A 23288-nucleotide genomic window follows, 5' to 3' on the forward strand; every position below is an offset into this window, starting at 1 on the left:
GCTCCCAGCTCCTCCCGAAGCCACAGGGATGCCCACACCAGCAGGATTCTGCTCCCAAGGCCAGGACAGGCTCCAGCTCTTCCCATTTTTTAACTGACTGGTGCCAGTTTGGCTCAGGGAGTTGGGAAAATTCACTTTTTAGCATCCTAAAGGCTGCGGGAAGCCTGGCAGCTCCTCCTTCCCTGCCCAGAGGATTCTTGGGGCCCGTGGTTTGGATTTTCAACAGCCCCCAAAGATCTCATAGAGCAGTAAATCTTCCTCCCCTTTCCCTCTGCCCCCTCTGCCCATTGCCACCTCCCAGGTGCCACCAAATGCCACCATTCCCTGTGGGAGTTTCATCCCAGCTGGGATCTCACCAGGCAGAGGAGCTGCTGGCCCCTTGCAGCTCCCAATTTCCCTGGAGAGCCGTGGAGGTGTTTGAGCTTCAAAGAAAAGCCACATTTTGGCACAGGGAGCTCCTCAAAGGCTGCAGATCGTGTCCAGCTGGCCTGGACCCCACTCAGAGTCCTAATGGTTTTCCATGGCCAGGCAAAGGACTCCTTCCAGGGGCTGGAGCCAGCCAGCTGCTGCAGCCAAGGGGCAGTGGCTTCTCCAGATGTGGTCCCAGAGCAGTGACATCCCTGGAACAGCCAGGCTCCAATCCCAGCACCAGTGGGAGCTGCTTTCCAGGGTGTGCACTGGATTGCAGTGGATCCTCTGCTGGGATGGAGGGGGCACAGTGACAAATCTCTGTCACTGTAGTAGACAGGGTGGAGGGTGTCCAGCTGCTTCCCGTGTGAGGAGGATTCCTGTCGGGAATGCCATGAATGTGTCCCTGATTTGTTTCTCTCGACAGCCCACGGGGGGTTTGACACTTCCCCTCTTGTTATCTGGCATTCCTCGGGCATGGCTGTGCCTCGGGACAGCTGCAGTCTCCAGGCCAGGGAAAAGGGGAAAGCGCTCCAGGAAGCTGCAGCAGAGCTTTGGGCTGCTCCCAGCCCGGATTTCCAGGAGCACTCATGGAGTGCAGCTGCCGGGATTTGAGCTCTTCCTGCCCTCCACCACCACCGTGGGTGCTCCCACCCCGACCCGAAGGCAGGGAATTCGGAATTCTCCTCGATCGCTGCCGAGCTGGAGATGATGGATGATGGCATCAGGGGAAGGATAAACAGCGCTGACCCTGCCTGCGTGGGGGCCGCTCGCTGACCCAGCTGAGCGCAGATTTTGGCCGGGGGCTGCCGTGTGCTCCCCCCGCGGCTCCCGGGGGATGAGGATCACGTTCCCTCCCGCCTCGGGGGAGCAGGATCCGAGCGGGGAGCGGCCGCAGCCTCCCGCCCAAGCCGCGACCCCGGCCCCGACCCCGGCTGGACGCGGGGGCGTTGGGGCGACCCGGGGGGAATGGGAGGCTCCAAGAGGGGGGTCTCTAAGAAGGGGGGTCTCTAAGAGGGGGGGTCTCCAAGAAGGAGGGGCTCCAAAATGGGGGTCTCCAAGAAGGAGGGGCTCCAAGATGGGGGGCTTCAAGAGGGAGGGTCTCCAAGATGAGGGGCTCGAAGACGGGGGGTCTCCAAAATGTGGGGCTCCAAGAAGGGGGGGGGGGTCCAAGATGGGGGGCTCGAAGAGGGGGGGTCTCCAAGATGGGGGCTCCAAGAGGGGGTGACTCCAAGATGGGGGCTCCAAGAGGGGGGGTTCTCCAAGATGGGGGCTCCAAGAGGGGATCCCCCCTCATTCCTGGGATGTCCCCTTGGGACATCGCCCCTGCCGGGATGCCGGTACGGGGGAGGGGGGTGGGGGCTTCCACCCTGGACGGATTTTGGGTAAGATCTGATTGGCCCAGGCCGGGGCCGGCCGCCGCTGGGCCCCGCCCCTCGGGCTGCTCCCTGTCCCGCCCCGCGGGGCCGGGGTCGCCCCGTCCGCTCCGTCCGGCTCCGCTCGGCTCCTCCCGCTCGGCTTCTCCCGCTCGGGGCTCCCGTGGCCGCCGCGGGGATGCGGGCGGTGGCGGCGCTGCTGGCGGCGGTGCTGGCGCTGGGGGCGGCCCTGCCCCGCCCGGGGCTGCTCCCGCACGGCCCGGCCCGCGGCGATGCCCGGCTCCGGCCCGGGGACGACGAGAGCTCTCCGGGGCTGCTGCTCCGCCGCGCCCTGCGCCTCTACGGCCGCACCGCCCGCCGCCTCTACGTGAGTGCCGCTGGCCCCGCTGCCTTCCCTGCCCTGCCCTGCTTCCCCCCGGCCGCTCTCACTCCCTACCCTGCTTCCTCCTCTCCATCATCTCCCTCTGTCCCTCCATCTTCACTCTGTTCCGTCTCTCCATCCTGTGTCCCTCTCTCCATCCAGCCCCGTCTGTCTCCGTCTTCCCACTCTGCTCCCCTCAATCCCTCCTTCCCTCTAGCTTTTCACCCCTCCATCTTTCCATCTTTCCTCCTTCCTCCCCTGCCTTTACACCCCCTCCTCCTCCTCCTGCCTGCCCCTGTCCCTCCATGTGCACCTTCGCTGTCCCGCCGCACGTGTTTTCCCCATCCATCCATCCATCCATCCATCCATCCATCCATCCATCCATCCATCCATCCATCCGTCCATTTCCCCCTTCCCGCGGTCTCCTGAGGAACAAGAGGGCTTTCTCCTCGGCTTTCTCGCCCGCAGCTGTTCCCCGGCTGCAGCTGGGATGGCCCCCGAGCCGCAGCTCCCTGGGGGATGCAGAAGCCCGAGGTCTTTGTTTTCTGCCCGGCCCGGATGGGGCCACGCGGCCTCGGGGCTCTCACTGCACCCAGCACGGGGGGGACAGGGCAAGGGGACAGCAGTGGTGGCACCTCTGCAGCTCCTGAGCGTCCTGCACTGCTCTCCCCGCAGGTGGGAACCAACGGGGTCATCTCCAGCCAGGATTTCCCCAGGGAGACCCAGTACGTGGATGACGATTTCCCCACGGACTTCCCCGTCATCGCCCCCTTCCTGGCCGACCTGGACACCTCTGGGGACAGAGGGAACATCTACTACCGGCAGGATGACTCCAGGGATGTGCTGGACCAGGCTCTGGGATACATCCAGGCCGGGTTTCCCCGCTCTGCTGCCACCTTCGTGCCCACCAATGCCTTCATTGCCACCTGGGAGGAGGTGGGCGCCTACCAGGAGCTCTCTCAGGACACCGAGCCCTCCACAAAGGTGAGGCCCAGGGGCTGAGCTTGGTTCCCATCCAAAGGTGAGGCCCAGGGGCTGAGCTTGGTTCCCATCCTACACATCATGGGAGGATGAGTTTCTCTTGTGTGGCACCCAAAATCTCTTTCTGAGCAGCTGGGTGGTGGCTCCATCCATCCATCCATCCATCCATCCATCCATCCATCCATCCATCCATCCGTCCGTCCGTCCATCCATCCATCCATCCATCCATCCTTGGGTGAGCACCAGGAGGAACGTGGAGCTTTCCCCCTCTGCTCAGAGCTCTGGCAGGGGTGGGGCTGTTGGCCAGAAGAGGTTTAGAGGTTGCCTTCATGGCTGGAGGAGCTTGAGCAAGGACATGGAGTGACAGAACAAGGGAGAATGGCTGCACATGGCTTGGATCAGATGTTAGGAAGAAATTCTTGGCTGTGAGGGAAGGGACATCCTGGCACAGGGTACCCAGAGCAGCTGTGGCTGCCCCTGGATCCCTGGCAGTGTCCAAGGCCAGGCTGGACAGGGCTTGGAGCACCCTGGGACAGTGGAAGGTGTCCCTGCCATGGCAGGGGTTGGAATGAGATGAGTTTTAAGATCTCAACCCAAACCATTCCATGATTCTGATTCTTTTCAGACAAAGCTTTCCAGTGCTGGTGGCTCTGGCTTTGCAGGGCAGAGGGTGGCTGGGGGCACCCTGGTTTAGGTCACCCATTGTGCTCCTGACCTTTACTGGTGGCTCGGGGTTGGCCCTTCCTCCTGCCCTGCGCTGACTGCGCTGCTGGTGAGCAACCAGCTCTGGAATTTCCACCGTGGGCTGATTTTGTGCCTGGAAAACAAGCTCAGAGGTGGTCTGCCAGCTCGGGGGGTGACCTGTGCTCTCCACCCACGGGGCTGATAAGGCTCCTGCGTGGGTGGACCTCCAGCACTGCCTGTCCCTGTCACATCAGGCTGATGACGTGCTGAGGAGGTGACAGCGACGCTCTGCCAGCTGCAGGGACTCCAACCAGCTGAAAAGGATGAGAAAAACTCTGGTGATGGACACCCAGAGCTGGATGAGGGGTGATGGGCTCTCCCCCAAAGCCCAGAAGCAGCCACCAGGTCCCCAAGGGCCACCAGGAGCCATGCAGGGCCCTTCAGCAGTGCCTCGCTGAGAGGGAAGCCAAGCAAGGCAAGAAGCTGAGGTTTGGAAGGAGACAAGGCACATTTTTTCCTCTCATTTAAAAGTTGGGAAAACAGCTGAAGAGATGCCATCAGGGGCCTCACAGCGACCTCGTGGCCATCGAAAACGCAGCCTCCTCTTCTTTTCTCTTCCCCGTTGTGGTTTTTTTCCCCCTCTGAGAAGTTTTGGATCATGCTTTAAAATGAAACTGGTCTTGTTTGGAAACGAGGAGCTCCAGGGAAAGCTCCTGAAATGCAGCTTGTGCCTGTGCTTTGCTGAGCTCCCCCTTCGCCAAAACTGCTAAAAATCTCCCCAAACACCACTTTTTTTTTTTCTTTTTTTTTTTTCCTTTTCTTTTTTTCCCCTGACCAAATGTGGTGTTTATGGAAACGCTGCCCTCCTGCTGCTCAGAACCAGGACTGACTCCAAAACCTTTCCCCCTGCCCTGCAAAGTCACAGCTAGTCCCTTTTGAGCCCCAAAAAGTAGAAAATTGGGTTAAGATGGGGAGCAGAGGATCCCCAGACCCCTCTTTTCGGGGGTCCTGCCTGGGTGGGAGGTCTGGCAGTGCCATGTCCCCTCCAACTCCTCGGGACATCCTCCTGGTCCCTGCAGTGACATTTTCCTGGGCTGCACAACGGGACAAGGCTGAGCCTGCTTCTCTAGGAGCAAAACTTGCCCTTTTGGGCTGGAATTTGCCCTTTGCAGCTCTTTGCTGGGGGCTTCCCCCCCCTCTCCTTCCCTTCACCCCACAGTGCCAGCACATCGATGTCACCCGGCGTGTCCCCCCTGGCCACCCACCACCCCAGCCCTGCAGCTGCTGCTGCGATTTGGCTGCGTGGGGGAGGAATCCAGCCCCGGGGGGAGGGAGGGAGGGAGGGAAGGGGGGGTTATTCCACCCCCCTCCAGCTTTTTGGCCGCCTTTTCGGGGTCTCTGAATGCCCGAGTGTGTGACAGGCACAACAAGGCTCTTTATATCCCGCGGGGCCGCCAGGAAATCCAGCGATGCTCCGGGGGCCCTGCGCCCCAAAATCAGCGCGGGGGGAGCCCCCCAGCCTCCCTCCCTCTGCTCCAGGGGGTGAAACTGGGAATTCAATCACTTTTCCTTCGCTCGGGCGCCATTCCCGGCGGGAAGGGCTGCTGCTCCCTGCTCGGAGCAGGAGCTCTGTGGGGTTGGGTTCTCCGTGGTTTTGGGAGATTGGGATGCTGGGTGGCTCAGCAGGGCTGTGCAGGAGGAGCAGGAGCTCTGTGGGGTTGGGTTCTCGGTGGTTTTGGGAGATTGGGATGCTGGGTGGCTCAGCAGGGTGGAGCAGGAGGAGCAGGAGCTGTCTGGGGTTGCTTTCTCCGTGTTTTTGGAATGGGTGGGATGCCGGGTGGCTCAGCAGGGCTTGGCTGGGCATGAGCAGCCCCAGCTCCTGCTCTTCCCCAGGAGGTCTCTGCATGATCATGGAATGGTTTGGGTTGGAAGGGCCTTAAAGAACATCCAGTGCCACCCTGTGCTATGGAGCAGGAGCTCTGTGGGGTTGGTTTCTCCATGGTTTTGGGAGATTGGGATGCCAGGTGTCTCAGCAGGGCCATGCAGGAGAAGCAGGAGTTCTGTGGGGTTGGTGTCTTGGTGGTTTTGGGGCGGGTGGGATGTCGTGGGGTTGGCTTCTCAGTGTTGTTGGAGATTGGGATGTTGAGGCGTTCACCAGGGAGGAGCAGGAGCTCTGTGGAGTTAGTTTCTCAGTGGTTTTGGGACATTGGGATGCCAGGTGGCTCAGCAGGGCTGTGCAGGAGCAGCAGGAGCTCGGTGGGGTTGGTGTCTCGGTGGTTTTGGGGCCAGTGGGATGTCATGGGGTTGGTTTCTCGGTGTTTTTGGGACTTTGGGATGCCAGGTGGCTCGGGAGGAATGAGGCAGGAGGAGCAGGAGCTCAGTAGGGTTGGTGTCTTGGTGGTTTTGGGGCCGGTGGGATGTCATGGGGTTGGTGTCTCGGTGGTTTTGGGGCCGGTGGGATGTCATGAGGTTGGTTTCTCGGTGTTTTTGGGACATTGGGGTGCCGGGTGTCTCGGTGGGGCTGTGCTGGCTCTGGAGCTGCCCCGTCCAGGGGTGGTGGCCACAGTGCCCCTGCCTGGCACAGCCCCAAGGCTCGCAGGGCTGGCAGGGCAGGCGGCCAGCCTGCCTATAGCGGGATGTATGGGAAGCTGGGATGTTTTTTCCGCAGGAAACCGAGCTAAAATTGTTCTCAGGGACGAGCGGGGGGTGTGGGTTTCCCGCTGGAGCAGGGGGTGTCGGTGGGAGGACAGGAGTGAGGGGCTCCCAGTGCAGGGGTTACATGGCCAGGGATGCTCCTGGGACAGCCTTGCACTGAGGGAGTGGCCTGGCTGTGCCATGGGCTCCTAGGAGGATGCTGAGCATCTTCCCAGGATGTGGCACTTGGGGTTTGGCTGGGCATGAGCAGCCCCAGCTCCTGCTCTTCCCCAGGAGGTCTGTGCATGATCATGGAATGGTTTGGGTTGGAAGGGCCTTAAAGAACATCCAGTGCCACCCTGTGCCATGGGCAGGGACACCTTCCACCATCCCAGGTGGCTCCAAGCCCCGTCCAGCCTGGCCTTGGGCACTTCCAGGGATCCAGGGGCAGCCACAGCTGCTCTGGCAATTCCAGCCCAGCCAGGAATTCCCAGTTCCCAATCTCCCACCCATCCCTGCCCTCTGGCACTGGGAGCCATTCCCTGGCTCCTGTCCCTCCATCCCTTGTCCTCAGTCCCTCTCCAGCTCTCCTGGAGCCCCTTCAGGCCCTGCCAGGGGCTCTGAGCTCTCCCTGGAGCCTTCTCCTCTCCAGGGGAACATTCCCAGCTCTCCCAGCCTGGCTCCATGGAGGTGCTCTCTGTCTGAGAGCCCTTTTGGGGTGGTGGCATGCCCTGTGGTGTGTGTGGGGCCGCCTCTCACATCCCTGCTCCCCTTCCTTCACTCCTCTGCTGTGTTCCTGCCCCTCAGTGCCATCCCTCTGCTCTCCCTTTCGCAGCTCAACACCTTCCAGGCAGTCATAGCCTACAACGATGAGGACACCTACACCATCTTCCTGTACCCCGAGGGTGGCCTTCAGTTCCTGGGGACACGACCCAAGGAGTCCTACAACGTCCAGCTGGAGCTGCCAGCCAGGGTGGGCTTCAGCTGGGGGGACAGCGACGACCCCAAGAGGGACGGGCTCTTCCACAGCCTGGCCAGCAGCGAGCAGGCTCTGAGGAGCCTGGAGAGGTGGGTGGAACCTGGGGGGCTGTGGCTGTGGGCAGGGGGAGCAGGGTCACCTTCCCCCAGGCCTGGAGCCTCTCAGAGCCTGGAAAAATTTGGGGAGTGACCTTGGGGCGCTGGGCTGCATCAGGGGCTGTACTGGGCTCCTGGAGGGGTGGTGCCACCTCTGGGGTGGCTTTTCCAGCATGGCTGTGGTGATGTTCGTGTGTGCTGTGTCCACAGGGAGAGCAACACGGGAATCCCTGGCGTGTGGGTTTTCCACGTGGGCAGCACGGAGCACGTGGAGCCAGGGGGTGGCCAGGGAGCTGCTCCTGCTGTGCCTCAGAGCCCCCCTGAGCACCCCAACCCTGGCACTGCCAGCCACCCCCACCCTGTCTCCAGCCACACAGCCATGGCCCAGCGTCCCAGCCACGGTGGCCCGGTGCTCCTGGGCTTTGTCCCCGGCAGGAGGGACACCCAGGAGCCCAGAGGGGACGGTGGCACCGGGCAGAGCTTCTCTGCCAACCCCTCCTCCTACAGCTCGGGCCAGCACGGCGTGGGCGTGGAGGAGGACGTGCATTTCAACCCCGATGGTGAGCGGGGACAGCCCAGCAGGGACAATGACCCAGTGGGGACAGTTACCCCTAAAAAAGGCCCCTGGCTGGAATTTCACCCCGTCCCAAGGGCTGGTGCAAGAGGAAGAGCTGTTCCTGCAAAGCTGCTGGCCTTGCAGCGCCTCCTCTCAGCCCATCCTGCTGCCAAGGGGCTGCTGGAGCCACACAGCCCTGCCTGCCAGCATGCCAAGGGGAAGGAGGGAGGTCTGGAGCTTGGGATGGGGTGGGAAGCTCAGGGGACAGGTCCCAGAATTGGCCTTGCCACCCTCCCCGCCACCGGGCCAGCTGTGGAGCCGCCGTGGCACGTGCCCAGGGGAGCAGAGCCCTGTCCCCAGCCAACTGTCTCCCAAAAATACCGTCAGGAATTTGACCTCGTGCCCTCTGTCAGATCTGCCTGAAATCGGGCAGCAGGTTCCAAACCCTCCACCCCTCCTCTGCATCCCGGGTGACTCCCTTGGGAACCGCCCCTGCCAGCTGGCTCCTTCCCAGGCGCTGCTTTTGGTGCCGAGAAGGCAAAACACCCACGCCGTGTGAAGGGTGGCCTTGTCACCGTGTCCCCAAGCTTTTCCCCTTGTCCCCAGTGTTCACCTACAGCGCAGCCAGCAGGGAGACGTGTGCCCAGCACCACGGGCAGTGCTCCCCTCACGCCTTCTGCACCGACTACGCCGCCGGCTTCTGCTGCCACTGCCGGGCCTCCTTCTACGGGAACGGGCGGCAGTGCCTGCCCGAAGGTACGCGGGGCGGGCGGCGGGCGCGGGCAGCCCCTGTGCCCGGCTGCCCGCTGCCAGGGGTGCCCATCTCCCCACCCAGGCGCCGTGCATCGCCTCAACGGGAAGGTGAGCGGGAGCCTGAGGGTGGGACGGGCGTCCGTCCGCTTCCAGGACGTGGATCTGCACGCCTACATCGTGGGCAGCGACGGCAGAGCCTACACGGCCATCAGCGGCGTGCCCCAGCCTGCTGCCCGTGCCCTGCTGCCCCTGCTGCCCCTCGGGGGGCTCTTTGCATGGCTCTTCGCCCTGGAGGAGCCTGGCTCTGAGAATGGCTTCAGCATCACTGGTGAGAGGGGATTTGGGAGGTGCTGTTGCTCCGAGGGGTGTGGCTGCTGCAGGGTGGGTGGGGGATCAGGGGTTCGGGGCGGCTCTGTGGTTTCTCCAATCCTGCTCACCTCTCGCTGTCAGCCCTCCATGCTGGAGTTGTAGGGAAGGACGCTTTGGGGTTGTCCCTACAAATGGTGCCCATTCCCTTTTCCTGCCCAGGCGCTGAATTCACCCAGAGCCTGGAGGTGACATTTTACCCCGGTGGGGAGACAGTCCAGGTCACTCAGACAGCCGAGGGCTTGGGGCAAGACAATTATTTAAGCCTCAGGACACACATCCAAGGTGAGGTGCCATTCCTGCCAGAAAACGTCACCGTGCACATCACTCCCTACAAGGAGCTCTACTCCTACTCCAGCTCAGGTAAGACCTCTGCTCTCCTACCTTCAGTCCCCTACACACACACCCAAAAACATCCGAGCCACGTCCATGCTGACACCATTTTCTCCACATCCCACGGGGTTCTCCGTGCCATCGGGCAGCCGTGACATCCTCAGGCCATCGGGAGTACGTGGTGGCCGCGGGCACTGCCAACCAGACCTTGTCCTACCGCCTGCGCCAGAACATCACCTTGGCAGGGTGCCCGCACGTGCGGCCGCCGGCGCGGCAGCGGCTCTCGGTGGCGCGCGCCTTCGCCCTCTTCGACAGCCACGAGCACGTCCTGCGCTACGCCCTGGCCGCCCGCATCGGCCCCGCACCAGGTGAGCGCCAGCACCCGCCCCCGGGTGCCAATCCGCGTGCCAACCCAGGGTGCCAGCGCCCAGCGGGGGTGCCGCTGTCTCCCAGTGCTGTGGTGTGCTGGCTTTGCCCAAAACCAGCCAAAAAGGAGGCATTTTCCAAGCGGTTTGAGTGCAGCGCTGCTGGCACTGGGTGGCACGGCCATGGTTCCCTGCATGGGACAGTGGTGCTGCAGCACGTCGGGTGTAAGTGGGGATGGTTGCTCCCTGTGTCTCCCAGATCTTTTATTCCCCCCAACATCCCTGTGTGCCTGTAAGAGCGTCGGGGGATTGCACAGTCAGGACAGACGGAGATGAGAGATCTCTGAAGCCAGGTCGTGGAACTTGTGGTTTATTGCAAAGGGCCTGGGTGCAGGGCCCTGCTGGAGCTGCCAGCCACAGCTCAGAGCAGGACTCAGAGAAGAGAGGGGTAGAGAGGATGAGAGGGTGAGAGTGTAAAAGAGGCAAGAGAGCCAAAGCATAAGAGAGTAAAAAAGGTAAGAGAGTAAAAGGCAAGAGCTAAGAGAGCAAAGTTCCCGTTACAATACAATAAATCATCTTCTGTGTTGAATATTCCGATTCTCACTAACCAATCTAGTGCAATATACAAATCTATAGCATTTCCATACAGCCTGTAAGAGTCACTACATCACCATACTGTGCTTCATTTTAAACCCTAAAAACTCCTCTTTGGACCCCTTCTGCCAAGCTAGCAGGGTCTGCTCTGACCCTTGGGCCTGTCTGCAAGCAGAGGGTGTTGTTTCATCAAAAGGGGATCACCTTCAGCCAGCCACACCATTGTTTTCCAGTTGTTCAGTAACTGAGGGATCTCAAAGCTTGCATTCATTTCAATCTCGCTTATAGATTCTATATTCTCAAAATCTTTTGCCAGACAATCATATATTTATAAGGCTTTCCTGTTTCATCTTCCCCAACACGTGCCCACAGATGATGCTGAGAATCCCCGGGTGAGCCCGTGCCACGATGGCAGCCACACGTGCGAGGCCCCGGCGCGCTGCCAGCCCGGTGTGGGCACCGAGTACACGTGCGAGTGCATGGCCGGGTACCGCGGAGATGGACGGGGCTGCCGAGGTCAGCAGGGCTGGGGGGGAGCTGGGGGGCAGCTCTGGTGCCCACAGAGCCACAGGTCCCTGGGGAAGCGCTCCAGGAGCAGACAAAAAAGAAGAGGGAAAAAAAGGAGATACAGGAAAAAAGCAAAAGCAGTCGAAAAATAATTCCCATGTTTCATAAATCCATTTGTTGTTTTCCTATCACTCCAAGCTTTGCATTGCAAATTTATCTTCCAATTTTACAGTCCCTTTCCACAAGGAGCTGCCCAGTGCCAGTGAGTTGCACTGCACAGTGATGCTGGCAATGAATTCGAGGATCCTGCCTTTCAATAAGGAACAGGTTTCCCTCTCCTAAAATCCCAGGTTAAGTGACTAATCTGATCACTTAATTTCAGGAGAAGGAAACCAAGATTTAAACCACAAATACTTGAGAACACTGGTGTGCCTTGAACAAATGCTTCTTTGTCACAGCTATATACCAAAAGCGATCTTGTTCTTTTTTCCCTCCTATTTTGAGCTGATTAGAAAGTTAATTCCATAGTTGATTAAGTTCGGTGACAGACGTGGGATGGGCAGCATGGGGCAGGATATTCCCTGTCACACCACCAGCAGCCAGACCATGAGGATGGGGGTGTCCCACCACCATTGGTGTGCCCAGTGTCTCCTCCTTTCCCCAGACGTGGACGAGTGCAGCGAGGGCCTGAGCCAGTGCGGGCCCTTCTCCGTGTGCCTGAACGTGCCGGGCAGTTACCGCTGTGAGTGCCGCGGGGGGTACCAGCCGGCGGGGGACGGGCAGGCGTGTGTGCGTAAGTGCTGACCCCACCCGAGGTGTCCCTCACTCCTGTGCCCTACGGACGTGCCCTGAGCACCCCTCCCCTGTCCCCACAGCGCTGGCACCACCGAGCGACCCCTGCGAGGCCGGGCGGCACCGCTGTGCTCCGGGGGACCGGGCGCGGTGCCTGTCCCGCGGCGACGGCCGCGCCACCTGCGAGTGCCTCCCCGGCTACGCCGGCGATGGCATCCACTGCTCGGGTAAGGCAGGCACGGGAGGGACCCCGCACTCGGCTGTCGGGGTGTCCCTGTCCCTGCTGATCCCATTTTCCCCTGCACAGACGTGGATGAGTGTGCTGAAAGCCCGTGTCACCCGGCCGCCGTCTGCTACAACAGCCCCGGCTCCTTCTCCTGCCGCTGCCGGCCCGGCTACGCGGGCGACGGCTTCCAGTGCACGATCGGTGAGGTGCCCGCTCAGCCCCGCGCCCTCCCTGCCTGGCACAGCTTCCCCACTCAGCCCCGTGCCCTCTCTGCCTGGCACAGCTTCCCCAGCCTCACTGTCCCCTTTTCTGGCTTTCCAGCAGTGGAGGGGAACCCGCAGCGCCTCACGCCCTGCCAGCACGAGCGGATGTACCCGCGGGAGGTGCCACCCCTGGGTGATGGCCACGTGCCCCAGTGTGACGAGCAGGGCCGGTACCGGCCCCTGCAGTGCCACAGCAGCTCTGGGCACTGCTGGTGTGTGGATGCTGCAGGGCAGGAGATCGCTGGCACCCGGACAGCACCGGGCACCACCCCACCACGCTGCGGGAGCCCAGGTCAGTGACACCCTCTGGGGTTGGGTCCTTGGGCATCTGGGTGGTGTCCCAATGGCTTCCCACTTTGGCCCAGCTGCCAGCAGTGTGGGGACAATGAGGCCACAGTGAGGTGTGGGGAGCCATAAACTAAACAACTATAAATTTTAACTTGAGAAGTTTCACCTCACTCAGCATGAGGGAGAATTTCCCAATGCTGAGAGCGGCAGAGCCCTGGAAGAGCTGCCCAGGGAAAGTGTGGAGTCTCCCTCTCTGGAGATATTCCAAACCCACCTGGACACATTCCTGTGTCACCTCCTCCAGGTGACCCTGCCTTGGCAGGGAGGTTGGACTGGAGGATCTCCAGAGGTCCCTTCCAACCCTAAGGACACTGTGACTCTGTGACCCTCTGTCCAACCACCCTTCTGGGGCTTCGCTGTGGGCAGGGTGCTGTCAAGTGGGTGCATTGAGGGGCTCCTGGGTGTTTAGGGTGCCCTGGCCCATTGGGTTACAGTGGCTGTGGCCATTGGGCCACCTCTTGTGTCAACTCATGTGGGGTGTCAAGGGGGCTGGAGTGGAGCAGCCCCAGCCCAAGGGGTACAGGTGATAAGTGATGCCAAGGTGCCAAGTGGCTCCAGAGGAGCTGGTGGCACCCCCTGAGCCCGGGCTGGGGGCGTTTGCTGCCAGCAGAGTCCATCCAGCAGCTGACGCCCTGCGAGCACGCGCGGATGTACCCGCGGGAGGTGCCACCAGGGCCGTCCCCCGTGGGCGATGGCCACGTGCCCCAGTGTGACGAGCAGGGCCAGTACCGGCCCCTGCAGTGCCACAGCAGCTCCGGGCACTGCTGGTGCGTGGACGCCGCCGGGCAGGAGATCGCCGGCACCCGGACAGCGCCGGGCACCACCCCACCACGCTGCGGGAGCCCAGGTCAGTGATGCCCAAGGGGTGAGAGGGGCACACGGGGCTCTGCAAAGCCCCGAGTCCCCCCAGTAGCATGGTGACTGTCACCGTCCCTTTGCAGAGCCCACGGAGAGGCCCCCCAGCATGTGCGAGCGCTGGCGGCAGAGCCTGCTGGAGCACTACGGGGGCAGCCCCCGCGGGGACCAGTACGTGCCACAGTGTGACCCCAGCGGGGACTTCACCCCGCTGCAGTGCCACGGCGACAGCGGCTACTGCTGGTGCGTGGAGCAGAGCGGCAGGGAGATCCCGGGGACGCGCTCCGAGCCCGGCACCACCCCGCCCTGTAAGCGCCCCAAAGCCACCCTGGGCACCCGCAGCTCCTGGCGTGGAGCCGAGGGGGTGACACTGCCTGAGCCATCTGTGTGCCCTCTGACCTGCCAGGTCTGCCCAGCGTGGCCCCACCCAGCGTGCGGCCCGAGCCCCGGCCCGACGTGTCCCCACCAGCCTCGGGGACGTTCCTGCTCTACGCCCAGGGCCAGCAGATCGGATACCTGCCCCTGAACGGCACCCGGCTGCACAAGGAGGCGGCCAAGACCCTGCTCTCCCTGCATGTACGGTACCCTTGGGGTGGGCAGGGGGTGCAGCAGCACCCAGCAGGGTTGGGACAGGCTGAGGCTGCCACTTGGTGGTTTCACCTCTCTCTGAAGTGCTTGTCAGGGTTTGAGGGGTCACCTCTTGGGGACATTGGCTGTTGGCTGTGCTGGATGTCTTGGTGGCACTTTGGACAAGTGACAGGATGAGGGGGCTTGGCTTCCCAATAATGGGGGATATTGGGATGAAAATACTGACTGAGGGGTGGGGAGGCCCTGGCAGAGGGTGCCCAGAGAAACTGTGGCTGTCCCAACCCCTGGAAGTGTCCAAGACCTGGTTGGAGCAGCCTGGAATAATGGAAGGTGTCCCTGCCCATGGCAGGGGGGGAACTGAATGTTCTTTAAGGTCCCTTCTAACCCAAGCCATTCTGGGATTCTATGGATTCTATTTTCACCTCCCTCCAGCCATCCCCAGCAGAGAGAGAGGTCTCAGACAGGTCCCAGACCTGAGGCTGCTCACAAAGGTGCTCCCAGAGCTCCCTAGCGTTGGTTTCAGCCCAGACTTCCAGCTGCAGGGCCGCCCTTTTGTCCTTCCTTGGACTCCCCTTGGAGCGTGGCCATGTGTCTCTCCAGCCAGGCCAGACCAAGGCAGAGGAACGCTGAAATCTGGGCCAGGACCCTCCCTGCACCCTGGGGAAGTGAAGGACCTTGCCAAGTACTCCCTCTTGCCAAGTATTCCCTCTCCCCATCCTGAAGGTCATTCCCCAGGCTGGCTTCGCTCTTGGAGCAGCCTCTCCTTCAGGCAAAGGGTTCAAATCCATCTGGATGTGGGTGTGAGCTTGCACCAGCCAGCCTAAAATCCTCTGCTGAGGGATTCAGCTGGGAGGGTGCAGTGGGAACAGAGTTTTGCTGGGGAAATGGGATTTGAGTGTCATTCCCACTTTCAGCATGTCCCAGGCGGCTCTCAGTGCCATCTGATGGGCTGAGGTTTCTTCCTGAGCCTCCTGGTAGGATCTCACCCCGTTTTTCCATGCTCTCCTGACCCTGGCAGGGCTCCATCGTGGTGGGCATTGACTATGACTGCCGGGAGAGGATGATCTACTGGACTGACGTGGCCGGCCGGAGCATCAGCCGGGCGGGGCTGGAGCCGGGCTCTGAGCCAGAGACCATCATCAGCTCAGGTGGGCTCCTGTCCCCAGGGTTTATTAAAAAATGTGGATATTGATCTAGGACTGATATACAGCTGTGAGGGACAAAAACTCTAACAGTTTAACGTTAGAAAGTGTGTGTTTATTGTGGGATAGCTCCCAAATACACACCACAATTTACAGGTGATTCCAGAGCCCTTTTATCTGTACAAGGATTGAATACCCAAAATACAAATACACATTCATAACTGTGGTACATCCCATTCCCAATATGGATATTGAACTAGTACCAATATCCAAAAGCTCTTTAAGAGTTTAGAGTTAGAAAGTGAATGTTTATTGTGGGATAGCTCCCAAATACACACCACAATTTACAGGTGATTCCAGAGCTCTTTTATCTGTACAAATATTGAGTACCCAAAATACAAATGCATATTCATAACTTTGGTACATCCCATTCCCAATATGGATATTGATCTAGTACTGATATCCAACTGTGAGGGACAAAAACTCTCTAACAGTTTAAAGTTAGAAAGTGTGTGTTTATTGTGGGATAGCTCCCAAATACACACCACAATTTACAGGTGATCACAGAGCCCTTTTATCTGTACAAGGATTGAATACCCAAAATACAAATGCATATTCATAACTTGTGAGGTGTTTTACCAGGGGCAAGGATCTTTTGCACCTGGCTTGGTTTTTCTCTGCAAAGAGCTTTGTTATTTTGCCTTTTATTGAAACTTTTCTGTTTCCAACACTGCAACAGAAGCCATCCTGCTGATTTTATGCCTTCTAAGCTAGCTGAGCTATCCTGGGTGTGAAATAGATTTCCAAGAGCTTATGAGACCCGGCTTGAGGAGACCCATATTTCATGATTTACCCCAAGTGTTGAATTTGTGGGCATCCCCAGCATGGGAAGAGATGAGAATCTTGTCTCCATGTTTCAGAAGGCTGATTTATTATTTTATGATATGTATTATATTAAAATAAAATTATATATTAAAACTTAAAACTATACTAAAGGAATAGAAGATAGGATTTCATCAGAAGGCTATCAAGGAATAGAAAGGAATGATAATAAAATCTTGTGACTGACCAGAGAGTCTGAGACAGCTGGACTTTGGCAATTAATTAAAAACAACCACGAGACCAATCACAGATGCACCTGTTGCATTCCACAGCAGCAGATAATCATTGTTTACATTTCATTTCTGAGGCCTCTCAGCTTCTCAGGAGAAAAGATCCTAACAAAAGGATTTTTCATAAAATATGTCCGTGACACCCAAGTTTGCTCCCTTCCCAGCTCCCTTTTGTTTAAGTCTCTCGGGGCCTGAGTCAGTGAGGTGTCCTTGAGGAATTGTTGTATCTGACCAAGATGGAAAAACAGCAGCTCATACTGTATGTGCAGTTTAGAGTTTATATGTCGTTTATACACCAAAGAATTACAGGATTACAAGTATGTCGCAGACATCTTTTATGAAAAATCCTTTCCTTAGGATTTTTCCTCCTCAGAAGCTGAGAGGCCTCAGGAACAAAATGTAAACAATGATTATCTGCTGCTGTGGAATGCAACAGGTGGATCTTTGATTGGCCCATGTTGGTTGTTTGTAATTAATGGCCAATCACAGCCCAGCTGGCTCAGACAGAGAGCCCGAGACAGAGCCTTTGTTATCATTCTTGGTTACTCTATTCTTAGCCAGCCTTCTGAGGAAATCCTTTCTTCTATTCTTTTAGTATAGTTTTAATGTAATATATATCATAAAATAGTAAATCAAGCCTTCTGAAACATGGAGTCAGATCCTCGTCTCTTCCGTCAACCTGAGACCCCTGTGAACACAGTCACACAAGTATATGAAAAATTTAAAACCTAAAACCTTAAGGCATCACCATCCTCCACCTTTGGGCTGGCAATGCCTGAGGGCTCCCGGAGCAGCGTTTCCCCACCCTGAGCGTTTCCCCACCATCTCCCAGCAGGGCTGATCAGCCCCGAGGGCCTGGCCGTGGACCACCTGCGCCGGGCCGTGTTCTGGACGGACAGCGGGCTGGACAGGATCGAGCGGGCGCGGCTGGACGGCTCCGAGCGCCGCGTGCTCTTCGACAGCGACCTCGTCAACCCCCGCGCCATCGCCGTGGACCCCGTCCGAGGGTGAGCACCACAAATCCCCCACGGGGAGCTTGGGATTTGTCTTGGTTTCAAAAGCCGGGTGTTTGCTAAGGAAGGCAGGAGACTCCCCTGAAATGGAAAATGTAAAACCCCCCCTGTGACGGTGTTTGGAGGGATCTTAGGATGAGGGAAGAGACGAGGGTCTGACTCCATGTTTCAGAAGGCTTGATTTATTATTTTATGATATATATTGTATCAAAGCTATACTAAAAGAATAGAAGAAAGGATTTCATCAGAAGGCCAGCTAAGAATAGAAAAAGAAAGAATGATAACAAAGGCTCTGTCTTGGACAGAGAGTCCGAGCCAGCTGACTGTGATTGGCCATTAATTAGAAACAACTACATGAGACCAATCACAGATGCACCTGTTGCATTCCACAGCAGCAGATAATTATTGTTTACATTTCATTTCTGAGGCCTCTCAGCTTCTCAGGAGAAAAGATCCTAGAGAAAGGATTTTTCAGAAAATATCATGGCTACACCCCCCTTTTTCCAAATTGCTGTCAATTTTAAATTAAGGGGCTCTCAGGCAAAAAATATGGGAGGAAGGAATAACAATTCTTTAATAGGGTAGAAAATAAAAAGATAAGCAATGCAGTAAGCTAAGCCAACAGTGCCAGAGTCAGAGCCCAGCCTGACACCCTGTGGGTCAGGGTGCTGGCACAGCCCCATTGGAATTGTGGCTCAGCCCTCCTGCAGTGCCAGGGGTGGCTCTGCTGGAGCAGGGATCCTGGAGAAGGGTGGAGTCTTCCTCTGCAGATCCAGGGCAAGGAGAGGCAGCTGCTGTTCCTCTGGGCAGTCCAGTGCAGAAGCTGTGCTGGTGTTCCAGAATCTCCAGATTATATCCAGGCAGGAATGCTTGGCTCCTCCCTCTGGGCTCACATCTCCCAATGGGATGCTGTAGTTCTTATCAGCCATGCAGGGACATTCCATGGCTGTTATCAGCAGGTGTCTCCCTGTGGTGGTGTTCATAGGGGTCTCAGGATGAGGGAAGAGATGAGAATCTTGACTCCATGTTTCAGAAGGCTGATTTATTATTTTATGATATATATTATATTAAAAGAAAATGATATATTAAAACTATACTAAAAGAATAGAAGAAAGGATTTCATCAGAAGGCTATCAAGGAATAGAAAGGAATGATAATAAAATCTTGTGACTGACTAGAGAGTTTGAGACAGCTGGACTTTGATTGGCCATTAATTAAAAACAACTACATGATACCAATCAAAAAATGCACTTGTTACATTTTACAGCAGCAGATAATTACTGTTCACATTTCGTTTCTAAAGTCTCTCAGCTTCTCAAGAGAATTATCTTAGCAAAAAGATTTTTAATAAAATATGTCTGTGACATCTCCCCAGTTGTGGAAGGGATAAGGAAAACTGCCTACTGGACAGGAGACAACTGCCATACAGATGGCAAATAGAAAACAATTTGCTTGACAATCCAGGACAAAGGTGCAGAACCTGGCCATGCCAAGGCTCCTGTGGACACCCTGGGGGGACATTCCCTGGTTTTGGGGGACACAAGAAGTGATGTGACCTCCAGCTGGGGTTTGGGGTATCCCCAGCTGGCTGTGGCTGCTCCGGTAGCACAGCCTTGTTCAGCACAGCCGGCCTGGGCTCCCAGGCAGTTCCCAAAGGCAGCAAGCTCAGCTCTCAGTGAGATCAGCTCTTTTTGATTATCAGCTCATTTTGATTTCAGCTCTTTGGCTTGCTAAGAGCCTTTGGCAGATGCAGGGGGAGAGAGGAGAAGGCTGTGTGAGGTTCCACAGCGATGTCTTTATTTGCAGCCTCTGTGAAAGTCTCAGGGACAGCTCTTCTGCCGAGCTGGGCAAAAGTAGCTCTTTATGTAGGGTACAGGAGTTTTAGGAATTGTCCAATAGTAAGGGTCGAGGAGAAAGTGACCTATACTCTTACAGAGAGATGAGCAAGGGTCTGAAAGCAGAAAAAGGGGCTTCTTAGGCCCAGTCATCATGAATAGGCATCTCCTATCTTGGGCTGCTGAATGCCAGGGAGGCCTTGCAGGCCCTGTGCCTGCCACACTGAAGCTTCCCTCAAAAAGCTGTTAGACCCCATTGGCTCCTTCCCCCGTTCCTACGTCTGTTCCTCTGTTCCTGAGCTGCTCCTCCTGTGGGGATACCAGTTGTGGGTTTTTCTGGGTCTGGAGTGAAGGCACTTGAGACAGTAATTTGTGTTCAGACTCAGGTGTTTATTATTTCTTATCAATAAAACAGTCTCACTACTGTGAGTTCAGCAGATTTTCATTAGAAGGCACAAAATGGCCAACAATCTCTTGGTACAAGGTCTTTTAAGACTAAACCATCCAATTAAGAGCTGACACCTAGATTATTTTCCCTTTTAACCCAATAACTGATCCCAAAGGGCTGCAACGGGGACTTTTCTGCCCAATTACAAAATGCCATCCAAACCCATGAAGAAGAAGGAAGAAGCAGCATGAAGAAGAAACCCAGGGTGACACCCTCTGCCCTCCATCTTGCTTCCATCCACAACACACTAAAAACCCCAAAACCTCAATTTCTCACCCAGTAATACACCCACACTGCTCTCCATAATCTATTTCACACTTTTGTGGATTCCAGTCTATCTTGAAGTCAGGGAAACTTTCTCCATGAATGAGGGTCAAAGTCAGAGCTGCCCTGGGGGTCAGGGCACCCCAGAGCAGAGAAATATTCCCACTGCCCTGGGTTTGCACATCCTCCCTACTCCCTGACTGGCCCTCATCTTTGTACTGCCCTGAGAGCAGGGTCCCCCCCAGGCCCCTGGGCAGAGAGAAGCTCAGACTCTCCATGTGTGGTTGCTGGGGCAGGATCATCTCACCACAGGGCTGAATTAAACATCTGTGGATGTTATGCAAAATTCCTTTTTGCTTCCTTACCCCGGACTACACTAGCAGCAATTCAGCCTGCTACAGGCCCCGTCCTGACCTTGTCCTGCAGGAGGGATTGGCTCTGCTCCCCAGCCCCTCTTTTTATTGAATTATTCGAGATCTGGCTAAAACTGCTGTTTCAGTATCAGGATGTAGATTATTTTGAAGAGCTGTGCCCCCAGGGTGCTGTTGGGATACAAAATGTGCTGCTTCTCAGACTCGCCCTCGTTGAGGAGCCGCGGTTCGGGTCGTAAACATGCCTGATATCGTTCTGCTTTGTTTGGAGAGGTTTTTTTCCTAATCAAATAAAGATGGTTCAGGCACTGATAAGGGAAAAACCAGGCCTTGCTCCTGGCAAGAACCAGGATAATCTCCCACCACTCCTTACTGTTGTGCCCTGTTTGTGCATTATTTCCCAAGCAACCTTTACTGGACGGACTGGAATCGCGAAGCTCCCAAAATCGAAACTTCCACTGTCAATGGAGCCAACAGGAGGGTTCTGGTGCACACAGACATTGGTTTGCCCAATGGCCTGACTTTTGACCCCTTCTCCAAGCTGCTGTGCTGGGCAGACGCAGGTAATGTCCCCAAGGATAGATCAGAGAAGGTCACAGTGAGCCTCAGGGGAAAATCCTGGGTGTCTTCAGCCCAGTGCTACCTGTGAGCTCCAGTGTTGTGCCTGTTGAGGTTTAAACTGGATTTTAAGAAATATTTCTTCGTGGAAAATGTTGTTGCTCAGAGCAGTGCTGAGTCCTTGGCCCTGGAAGGATTTAAAAGCCATGTGGATGTAGCACGTGGGGACAGGGAGCAGTGGTGGCCTTGGCAGTGCTGGGAATAGCTGGACTTGGTCTTAGGGAGTTTTTCCGACCCTGAATTTTATGATTCTACATCTTCAGGCTGAAAAGCTGTTTCCAAATGTAATCAATCAGGAAAAGGCTCTTCCCCCAGGGGGTGCTGGGCACTGCCCAGGCTCCCCAGGGAATGGGCACAGCCCCAAGGCTGCCAGAGCTCCAGGAGCTGCCAGGGATGCCCAGGGTGGGAGTGCTGGGGTGTCCTGTGATTCTCATGAAATACAAAGAACATATTTGGTGTGGCATTTCCAGTGGGATGAGGAATATTTTGTGTTGGAACAGGTACCAAGCACCTGGAATGCACATTCCCAGACGGCACCGGCCGGCGCGTCATCCAGAGCAACCTCAACTACCCCTTCAGCATCGTCAGCTATGCCAACCACTTCTACCACACGGACTGGAGACGGTGAGCAGGGAAAATCCCAGCCCCTGCACGCCTGGGAATGCTCAGCTCCCCTCCCTGAGAGGAATTCCAGCCTGCTCCCAAATCCTGGAGCCTCCCCAGAGCTCTCCTGAGCCTCTGAGCGTGGCTTCAGCAGCACCTGCTTGTAAATCTCAGCACGGAGGAGTTGTTTAGACACAAGCCCAGCTCCCTGGGAGGGACAGAAACAGCGGTTTGGGGTTTTTTTTTAAAACTGAAACTTGGCTGAAGTCTCTGGATGTAGATGAGGTCCAAGGAAAGATCCTGTCCTCAGCCGTTCCCTTCAGCAGCTGGAACTTGCCTCTCTTCCCACTCCAGCTGGAAGCTCTCACAGCTCCCATCCAGTCTGAGGTTACAACAAACACTTAAGGGCTTGCCACACTTGGAGGAGACTCTCAGGGAGATAATCTCTCCTTGGAAGGCTCTTTTCTGTGGCTGCATCACCACAGAGAAATGCACTGACTGAGCTGGAGGAGGATTTTACGGGGCAAATTTCTTTCCACTTGTCCTGCAGGTGTTCAGAGCAAGCTTTTCAGCTGTCTGTTCTTAAACACACATCAACAGGGGAAAAAAACCCAAGTTTCATAGGTGAATAAAACACTTCTTCCCCTTTTTTTTCACCAGGGATGGGGTGATAGCTGTAAATAAAGAAACAGGCTCCTTCACTGATGAGTATCTCCCAGAGCAGCGATCCCACCTCTATGGAATCACAGCAGTTTATCCCTACTGCCCTGGAGGTAAAAACCCACCCCAACCCCATCCCCTTGTGAATTCTGATGGCTGCTGGGGGCCTGAAAAATCTCCACTTCACACTAAAAAAATCTCCATTTCTCCCCACAGCCAGGAAATAGTGACTCCATTTTCAAGGAAACAAGGATCTTTGCATCCAGAGGGATTTCAGACCCAGAGAACTGTTGCTGCATACAAGGGGGGAGAAGTCCCTCACCAAGGCCAATGAAGTGCCCTGCTTTCCTGCAAAAGATTTTCAAGTATTTTTTATAGTTATACCTCAAGACTTTACTACTGTATTTTTTTACCAAATGGAAAATGTGGAGATATCACCAAAAAAAAAAAAAATCCTGGGAAGCTCAAGCCATGACTCGAACTCTTGCTCATGCAAGATTTAAAATGTAGCTTTTTTTTTACTACTACAATGTTTTATTTTATTTTATTGGAAGAAGAATGGATTCATTTTTCATAGTTTTGACAATCTGACCAAGAGGTCCTTTTATCCAAAAATAAGAAATTAAGTGCCTATGGGAAGCTGTGGATGCAGTAAATTACTGGGTCTAATTAACAAACAGCCCTGAAGACAGAGATTGTGTGTGCTCCAAAATCCTGCAGAACAGGGATGGGATGTGGCAAAGGCATTGAAGATTTTCCAGAGGATGATTCTGTGTTTTCACCACTGCCTCCATGCATGTCTTTTAGTATTTATATTAGAAGAATATGCTAGAATTGATCTGTTCATGCTTGTTGGGTCTTCCAAGTGCCTTCCTAGACCTACCCAGTGTAGACCAATACATGTTCAGAAATACCAGTTACGTTGTAATGCTTCACTTTTTCTAAGTTACTTCAATAATTGAATTAAAAAGGTTGGTTTTAAGTTGCCCTTTGGATTCAGTTTTTCACTATTTCAGTTGTAGGGGAATATTTCAGCGTGGGGAAGCAGCAAGCAAGCCAGGAGCAAGCTGTTCCTAGGGCAAGACCTCAGGAAAAGAAGATTTTATGTAACATTCCCCTCCACACAAAGCCAAACACAATGAAAAAGAGACACACACA

General features: G+C 56.1%; 1 protein-coding gene across 5 annotated transcripts; it reads left to right on the forward strand.

The window, feature by feature from the left end:
- The first annotated feature begins 1735 nt into the window (after positions 1 to 1735).
- NID2 (nidogen 2) lies at positions 1736 to 23110 on the forward strand. 5 transcript variants are annotated; one of them, XM_077180874.1, is made up of 22 exons: positions 1736 to 2151; positions 2821 to 3129; positions 7280 to 7512; positions 7729 to 8078; positions 8681 to 8830; positions 8910 to 9155; positions 9356 to 9556; positions 9676 to 9894; positions 10858 to 11001; positions 11657 to 11785; positions 11868 to 12011; positions 12092 to 12211; positions 12332 to 12565; positions 13229 to 13468; positions 13563 to 13784; positions 13883 to 14052; positions 15083 to 15212; positions 17151 to 17325; positions 20655 to 20812; positions 21368 to 21491; positions 22131 to 22243; positions 22347 to 23110. In XM_077180874.1, exons 1-22 carry the CDS (start codon positions 1963 to 1965, stop codon positions 22355 to 22357), a joined length of 4011 nt encoding a protein of 1336 aa, XP_077036989.1. In that variant the 5' UTR covers positions 1736 to 1962; the 3' UTR covers positions 22358 to 23110. The 5 variants fall into 5 exon arrangements, with proteins under 5 accessions (XP_077036989.1, XP_077036990.1, XP_054491385.2 ...); XM_077180875.1 differs by having other exon boundaries at positions 17154 to 17325; XM_054635410.2 differs by having other exon boundaries at positions 13232 to 13468.
- Positions 23111 to 23288: the final 178 nt, after the last annotated feature.

The sequence above is a fragment of the Agelaius phoeniceus genome, chromosome 6 (genome assembly GCF_051311805.1).
Source record: "Agelaius phoeniceus isolate bAgePho1 chromosome 6, bAgePho1.hap1, whole genome shotgun sequence".
In the NCBI taxonomy this organism is placed as follows: domain Eukaryota; kingdom Metazoa; phylum Chordata; class Aves; order Passeriformes; family Icteridae; genus Agelaius; species Agelaius phoeniceus.